General features: G+C 39.4%; 1 protein-coding gene across 1 annotated transcript; it reads right to left on the reverse strand.

The window, feature by feature from the left end:
- Window positions 1-349: 349 nt before the first annotated feature.
- Window positions 350-8,253, reverse strand: ALG10 (ALG10 alpha-1,2-glucosyltransferase). Its single transcript, XM_016201456.2, has 3 exons — window positions 8,042-8,253; window positions 6,500-6,697; window positions 350-4,259 (listed from the first exon to the last, which is right to left on the reverse strand). Exons 1-3 carry the CDS (start codon window positions 8,222-8,224, stop codon window positions 3,204-3,206), a joined length of 1,437 nt encoding a protein of 478 aa, XP_016056942.2. The 5' UTR covers window positions 8,225-8,253; the 3' UTR covers window positions 350-3,203.
- Between the last annotated feature and the right edge of the window lie 983 nt (window positions 8,254-9,236).

Below are 9,236 nucleotides of genomic sequence, written 5' to 3' on the forward strand. Positions count from 1 at the left end.
GGGTGAAAAAGGTGAAGGGATTAAAATGCACAGCTTGGTAGCTACAGAAGAGTCACAGGGATGTAGAGCACAGCCTAGAGAATATAGTTAATAACACTGTGACACGTACGTATGCTGTCAGGTGGGTACCAGATTTATTGTAGTGATCACTTCGTAAGTTATATAAATGTCCAATTATAGGGCTGTACATCTGAAACTAATATAATATTGTATGTCAATCAATTTAAAAATTAAAAAGATAAATAAATAAAAGTACATCTAATATAACAGTCTCCTATTTAGGGGGTATAAATAAAGATTGAGGATCTCTTCTCTTCTCGTCGCAATTAAACTCAAACTAAAAATGTACTACAATAAGCTACTTGTTTATTAAAAATCAATTGCATTAAACTCTTTATATTAAGGTACCTTATGACAGACTAAGCACATTCCAGAAATAACTTTAAGAAGAGGAGAAAGAGGCCAGAGAACTAACAAAATAATTTTTCTTGCCAAATGACATGCTATGTTTAACCTCGGGAATGCTACATTTCCAAATAATTTAAATACACAGTCAGATACATTAGAAAAGATTTCTGGGTATCCACCAAGAGAAAACATAAATAATACGTGAGGAAACAGCATACTGGAACCTTACTAATGCTATATAAAGATAATATTCACTGATGCTATATAAAGATAATACTCATCCATGAAATGTCACAGAAGGAAAAAAGTTCAAACAGATTTATTACTGGGCCTAAACATGTTATGGACTAAATTCTTTTGGCATTCTTTAATATATTCCTACATACACACTTTAATATCAATACTTGCAAGGCTCCACAGGCTCTCTCTTTTTTTTATAATCACCTTTTAATCAAGAAATTAAATTAAGTCTAAATTTTTAAAACTTCATGCCAAAAATATCTGTTTGACAGCAATGCTTTATGGCATCTTCTAATTCACAGCATTCTTTTCTAAAATATAAGTACTGTATTTTATACTTTATAGAAAAAAGCAAGATTGACCTGTTTTCTCTGAATGCAGATTTTTTCCAAAACATCTCTTCACACAGCAGGAACTTAAAAATTAAATGTAACAGTGATTCCCCCAATCTATGGGGTGGCATGGTTTCCTCATTTCTGCCAGACTAGATTAGAGAAGGAAAGTTCTTCTGTCTCAGAAATATTCCTAAAAGCCTTTCATATACGGTATTGGACAAGAAAGCTATTTTTCCTAAATTAAACATTTATTTTTCAATTTTGAATAACTGGAGTTCAGAACACCATTATAAATAATTTCTTTGAGTGTACTTTCTTGTCTAATTAAATAAAAAAGTTTGGGTAAAAACATTTGTCCTAAATAAAAAAGTTTATAAAAAAACAACAGACTGCTCGGCTCCACCCAAAAGTTCCTGACTCAGTCGGTCCTGGGAGAGTATGAAATTTAAAAAACAGAACAAACAAAAAAACCACATTTGTCCTACAATGACTATTATAACTAAAAAGTCGGTCTACTTTCTAAGTACTGAGTAGAGTACAACAAGATTGTTCTGTATTACTCAACCATACTTGTAATTTTCACCTGTACACAATTTTCTATTTGCAAATGCAGAATACTTTCCAATTCTACTCATTATTTAAAACACAGAGAAAACATTAGTCAACATTTAAGACAAAGTAAATTGTTCACACAACTATTTTAAAAAGTTTACAAACATAAAGTGAGGTTAAAAACGAATTCTATTCACAGTTCTAAGTTTACATGTCAAAGCTAACGTGTCCAAATACTTTTCTGTAATGGAATGACAACCAATGAATGTACTCAAAACAGCAGACACAGAATCCAAAAATCCACACATAAAATAAGACTAGATTAGCTGTTCCCTACTCTACAAAATAAGACTAAATCAAATGATTTCTAAACTTCCTTTCAATTCCAACTTTTCTTATATAATGGAATCAAATGCCAGTTACCTTTAGTTTTATATTTGGCCTTAAAGTCAGTTTTTTCAACCTCTCAGTAAAGGTAAAATTTTACGTAAACTACCTCAGCAAAGAAATTATTTCCTATGCTTTTATGAAGTTTGTCCTAAAATCTCCTTTGGTAACTTTAGCGGGTTGAAAAGTGTCCCACAGAAAGACATGTCTACTTGGAACCTGTAAATATGACCTTATTTGGAAAAAGGGTCTCTGTAGGTGTAACTGAGTTAGTAATGTCATCATGAGACCAACCTGGATTAGGGTGGGCAGTAAATCCAATGATATTGTCCTTATAAGACAGCGAAGACGGCGGGCAGAGAAACTGGAATGCTGCATCTATAAACAAGGAACACCAAGGACTGCAGACGGCCACCTTAAGCTAGGTGAGAAGCAGGGAACAGATTCTCCCTGAGCCTCCAGAAGGAGCCAGCCACTTGAGGACTGCCAACACTTGAGACTTATGGCCTGGAACTGTGAAAGAAATTTTTTTAAGCCACTGAGTTTGGGGTAATTTGTTATGGAAGTCAAAAAAAACTAACACAGTAAATATTTCAAAAAAGAAAATCCCTTTTTAAAGGTATTATCATCAACATAATTATCTGTGGCCATCACATACTTCATATTAGGAATTAATGAAGAGCTTCCCCATTTGTAGATTTTTAACAAATAACAATAACTTAAATCCTAGACAGACATAGATAAGCCTTGAATTTCTAGTATTTACTATGGATGTGAGTCTATTTTGCCTTATGATTAAAATTATATTTACTGAAATGTTAAGCAATGTTTCAATTAAGAACATTACCTGATCATTTGTCAATATTTTTCAAATATTCTGTCTGCTATTGCTTTCTGAAGAGAATTAATACATAAATTCCAGTATTATTACACATGCTCAATTTTCTTAAACTCGTATCTATAAAAAAGTTTCCAAGCTTTTTGAGTGACCAGCAGTATAAAAGTGATACTATGAGATAACTGTAAACAATTTTATTTTCCCATTATTACTCAGGCTTATGGAGTAAGTCTTAAACTTTTCTAAGTTCTTTACCACTTAACTCCCTTGGATTTCTTATATATGTTTAAAACACATATATCAGGGTTTTTTTAAAAAATAAAAAAATCTGATGTGATCTGAGAACCACCACTGTGCCTAAAAGAAAGTCCATAACTTCTATCTGTTCAGTTGCTCATGTGGAAATACTGAATCTACTGTTAGAGTTCAAGATCTCTGTGACATTACCACATAAACCTCTGAGTGTCCTGACTATTTGGCCACTGAAAAGTCTTGTTCAGAAAGATATAAAAAGTTAGGAAATTAACAACTGTATAGCAACCCAATTCACAAACAAGTCTGGAAATGGGGGGCAGAGGTATGTTCAGCCTATAAATGACATACGGTAAAATAAAGTAACGGAATTCTAGCAGTTTCTGAGGTACTACAACAGTGAGTAAGCACATGAAAAACATTAAGTTCCAGAAAACTGACTTTGATTTCAGCGAGTCGGTTATACTCCAGCCAGCAAATAGATAGACTGGGACTAACAAATACTTCACAATTTCACATCTTTGAAAAACTCTTTTCCATACATAGAACGTATAGTGTCTATTATCTGCTAACAAGTATTTGTGAACGTAAGTGAATTTCCAAACTAAGACTACAGAGACCAGAGTAAGCACAAGAAACTGAATTTTACGCTTCCAAACTAAGCAAAGAAAAGCTTTCATTTTGCTGGGAGACAACAGGTGAGGAAAGGAAAAGAAGAGGGTGAAAGAGAAAAAGTAGAACAGCTGGGGGAAATGCAGGCAGACTTCATGGCTGCTCCGATCGCCGACGACGATGCCGCCGTTAACCGCCACGAAAACACAGAACAGGAGCAGCAGGAGGATGTACGGCCAAGTCAGGAGGAAAAGCATGCTCAGGTTCTTAAAGGACATGGAGTAGACCAAGAGAAACTGAAGAATCTTCCTGAATTCTGAAAACGGTCCTTTAATAGGGGGAAGCCTCTCCTCCCTCTTCTTCTGCAGCTCAGTCTTCCAGGCTTCAGTTAACTTTTGTGCGATGACGTTTCCTGCGCAGAACACAGCCCAGACTATATTCGTCTGACGAAACATGAAGCCGCAAAATCCAAGCAAGGCCGACGTTTTATGATTTCCATAAAGACACATCAAATAGGCAAAAAGAGTAAAAAACATGGAGCCTGCTTCTGTATAGTAAAGGAAGTTAAAAAAATAGAGTGTAGGAAATACTGCCAGGGTTAATGTTGACAAGATTCTCTGGACACTTGAGCCAGCCTAGGAGGAAGAGAAATCACAGTTAAAATTATTTTCATGATAAAACAAATATGCTTTTCCTGTTGAGCTTATGAAGTGACTTCTTAAAAATGAAAAAAACTACCTGAATCTTATTTAAATAAAATTATTCAACATTAACTTTATTTCTGGCTTTGTAAAAACACAATACACATTTATAAGAACACTGGCACTTCTAGTTACATCTATCAGTTTGGAAGCCGGTACGACAATAAATGTGGGTTCCAAAACTTCTGCAGCCTAAAATACTCTGAACCATTCAACAGCAGTTAAGGAGTTATTGTGTACCAGACATTGAACTAAATTCTCTGTGGAACATGAAGATGAATGGGACACAATGCTGGTGGCTCCACTTCCCTGAACTTATGTCACAGCGCCTTCAATAAGCATCCACTTAGCCATCAACACCAATTTTTCTTTTGAGGCTATCGCTTCAAAACTCTACACTAGAGGATGTAAATATGTATATAGCACATATACTACCACGCCCAATGATCTTACTATTTCATGTTGAAATTACAAGGATTTTCTTGAAAATACTGGGCTCAGCCTAAACTTAAATATCTTGTTTTAGCCTTTCTGACATACTATTTCAGAATTTGAAAGTGTTCTCATCTCCTTGAATTGTAGTCTTCACTTATCTACTTATTTTAAAAATTTTATTATTTTTAATATTCACCCAAGGATGTGTTTTTATTGATTTTTTTTTAAAGAGAGAGAGAAAGGAAGGGGGGGGAGAGGGAGAGAGAGGGAGGGAAGGATAGAGAAAGAAACATCCATCAGTCACCTCTCATATATGTCCGACCAGGGATCGAACTCATAACCTAATTACGCGCCCTGACAGGAAACTGAACCTGCAACCTTTCAGTGCACAGGAGGACACTCCAACCAACCGGATCATTCGGCCAGGGCTGTAGCCTTCATTAATTTAAATCATAAAATCAGCCCTGGCTGCTTTGGTTCAGTGGTTAGAGCGTTGGCCTAACTACTGAAGGATCCTGGGTTCGATTCCGGCCAACGGCACGTACCTCAATTGCAGGCTCGATCCCCATCCCTGGTCGGGGCACGTGCAGGAGGCAGCCAGTCAATGTGTCTCTCTCACACGGATGTTTCTCTCTCTCCCCCTTCCACTCTCTCTGAAAATCAATGGGGAAAAATATCCTCAGGTGAGGATTAAAAAAAAAATTTAAATCATAAATTCAAACCAAGCCATTGCCTTCATTAAAATTAAGGGCTGTCCATCACCTATTCAAGTTCAAAACCCTTTCCATGACATTTAAGGACATTGGTGACTTCCCCCTACCTGCTTCTCCAGCCTCACATCCCTGTACAATCATACTCCTCTAATTCCAAACACCAATTCCCTGCCTCTGTTGCTCATGCGTTCTGTTGTGCTTATGCTTCTCCCGCCAGGATGCATTCCCTACCCTACAGCCCTATCTGTTTATGAAGACGCAGCTTAGGTGCCACCTTCTCTGTGAAGCCTGACCCACTGCCAGGCACACACCTCTCCCTCCCAGAGGGGCTGCAGTAAGTGCTCTGCTCCTCTGTATCCACACAGTGTCTTACACCCATCTTCCACTCATAATTTACACTACTGAAATAACCTCTTTACTAAAAATAATTGTTATAATTAATATTTATTGAGCCCTTTTACATCAGGCACTATTCTAAGCACCTTCCACTATTAATCTTCTGTGCTCTTCATAACAGTCTTATGAGGTAGATTCTATATTATTCCCATTTAACAGATAAAGACATGGAGTCACTGAGGGGTAACCTGACTAAAGTAACAAAATTAATAAGTGGATAGAATTCAAACCCAGGCAATTCACCTCCAGGACCTGCATTAAGACACATAAAAATTCCTCAGGTAACATCTGTTTCCCCTAATGAAAATGTAACTTTCTTAAGAAAAACATTACCTCATTTACCTCTGTAGTTTCAGCGCTTAGCACATGAAGTGAGCTCAGCAAATATTAAGTGAACTGGTTTTATTGATGAACATTTACTTTAGATTTTACAAATAAATAAAAGTTATTCAAGTATTTAAATATAAACTTTTTATAAAATGGAGGTTGGAAGGTCTTGCTTTATCTTTACAAACTATACACAAATACTAAGTGTTAAAGACATTTTCCACCAAATCTCATAAAACCAATTCATCATAATTGTGGACCTGACTGTATATAAACTTCTAATAATATATTTTGAAAACATACCTTGTGTCTGGGTTGTACCTTGCGAAAAAGCAAATACAGTAAATAGAAGTTCCCAACACTGAAGAGAAGATTCACAAATCTGAGCATTCCAATGGAGCACACAACATGTTCAGACCATCCAAAGATCCAACGGGCAGGTTTGACCACTCCAACTGACAGCAGGTATAGGCCAGGCAATGTAGTAATCATGGGGTCCCACTTAAAAATGAAAGGCGGACAATGAGGAAAGACCAACAGGACTGCCACAAAGATGTCAAGCTCAAAAACATCTTTACCAACAATCAGGCATTTTTAGAAGCTATTTTGTGACACAATTAAGTAAGTCCTCAGCAGATCAGATGCAACCTCTAAAGAAACGTTTTGCTTATATTTTGCACCTGCACCCGCTTTGTGATTGTTAAGGTATCACCAACCGGTAGGTAACAACTTAAAATCAGTTTCTATTCTTCATAAAGACCTAGTTACTCTTTGGAAAGCCCGTATTTTGGTGATTAAATCACAAATGCTCTAGTTTTTAAGAGTGTGGAAACATCAGCTGGAACTCTGATGAGTTTGGAAGGAAATAAGTGTTTCATTCCAGGCCCCATAATGAAAGCTAGCATGTACTGAGCCAGGAACTGCGTGTGCTAAGCCCTCTGTATTTAATCCTGCAACATGCCCTACAGTTGATACTACTATTGTCATTTCCAGATGAGTAACCTGAAACTCAGAAATTTACAAGGTCACATAACTAGTAAATAAACTCTGAGATTTAAAAGCAGGTCTTTATCTAACTAGGCTTTATATTTCTAACCACTACTCTACATTGCCTCACCAGAAGCAGGAGAAGAGCGTGCTTACAGCAAGTCCTCACTTAAAATCTGATAGGTTCCGTGACTTTAAGAGAAACACGTACGGAAACCAATCTTAGCACAAGCTCATGGCTATAAACAAGAGTTAAGCTCCTACCGCATCTCATCACAGTTATAAGGAAAAGTCCTTGAACAAAGGAAGTTATCCCAGGGCCTGCTGCACTTTTTGTATCGCTATCTTACACATTTACAGAGTCGATGATATAATCCAACACGCTGCCACTTCGCTAGCTGCCACTTTAACCAGTTAACAAAAGGGTCCTCAAAACGCCAGGGTCGGAATTAAGGTAACTTGTCACTTCTCAGCGGTTGCAGATCTCCCGCCCTGTCCCGTCCCCCAAACACAGCAGGCGCGGGGCCGAGGCCGAAGGCGAAGTTTCCGGCTCCTTCCGAGGACCCGCCCCGCCTCGCCCGGGACGGGGGAAGGGAAACGGAGGCGGCTGTCCTCGGCTCCCCACTCGCTAGGGTCACTACGTTACTCCCCAGGAGGCAGGTCTGCTGCTGACTCATTCGTTTAACACCGACTTCACCGATCTCAGGGCAGGGACGGAAGCTGGCCCCGCTCCCTTTCTGTTTTGAGGCTGGGCGGGGGGAGCGCGGGGCGCTGAGGGTCAGGGAGGGAGAAGCCGGCGCGCGGCGGCCCTGCTCGGCCTCTCGCGCTGGGGACGCGGGGCACGGGTGCGGGCCCCACCTGCGACAGGGAGAAGTGGCCCTCACAGTAGCGCTGCGCCTGCGGCAGGTGGAAGATCTCGTCCATGTAGGGCTCCCGCAGCGCCCGGCTGAAGGCGGAGAAGAGGAGGCAGGACACTAGAAAGGTGCAGCTCAGGGCGGCTGAGAAGTAGTAACCCTCCAGGGGCGCCGCTCCGGCCCCCATCGCCCCCGCCGGAGAACGCGGTCCTGCAAAACCCGTGCGGGGCTCTCGAGCCCGGAACACCGCGCTCCAAACTCGTGATCGAAATGGGCGCGCAAGGCGGGACTGGCCGGACGGGACGGAACATAGCCGGAAGGCAAAGGATGCTGGGAGAGAGCGGACGCTGGACTTCCGGGAAAAACCCGGTCACTGTTTCCGGAGTGAGGACTTGAGGTAACGGACCGGGCGGTGGCGCTGTCAATCACGTGGAGTGAGGCTCGCTGAGTGGTCAGAGCCGCCAGGAGGGGCGGGTCTGCGGCTTCACGCTTTGAAAGGCTAGAAGCGGCGGATCCCGCGAGTCCTTCTGATTTTTTTTCCTGCTGGTTCCCATCTCTCACCAGGAGGGGGCGTCGGTTCCCCACGTTTGCAATTCCCAAGAAAACTAACTTTCAACCATTATGTTATAATAGCAGGAGAATTGATGGTTATTAGACTTCTAAGGAAAAAGTATTTTCAACCAATTACAAATATTTTGTGTTTTAGTTGGGCTGAATTTTATTACTTTAGGGATCACTGTTAATTGTCTTTTACTTAGGGTACTTTTTATGTATTTAAATGTTGACAAGCATTTTTAATACACTAAAACCTGTAGCTGAGAAAATTATAATATAAAGGGAGGTACTGAGGCTATATATTTTAAAACACATATCCATGAATACAACATTAAATTCTTTTTTTTAAAAATATGTTCTTTTTTTTCTAATGGAGAGGTATTTGGCTTATTTAATTCTTCATCTCTAGGCTTTATCCTATTGAAAAACACAAAGTTTATCACCAAGCAACACAGAGATTTCCTTCCTCGTCAGCAGGTGGAGTGGAATAATTTAAATATTTACAATATCAATATTTTTTCTATTGTATGTATTCATATTCAGACATATGTAATTTTTCCTTTAAATAATCTCTATGTGAAAGGAACTGTGCTTTTTGAAAAAATGAGTAGCTGGAACAATGGCCCTACAACTATTGCTGCCAG

The sequence above is a fragment of the Miniopterus natalensis genome, chromosome 2, assembly GCF_054644295.1.
Source record: "Miniopterus natalensis isolate mMinNat1 chromosome 2, mMinNat1.hap1, whole genome shotgun sequence".
NCBI lineage: Eukaryota > Metazoa > Chordata > Mammalia > Chiroptera > Miniopteridae > Miniopterus > Miniopterus natalensis.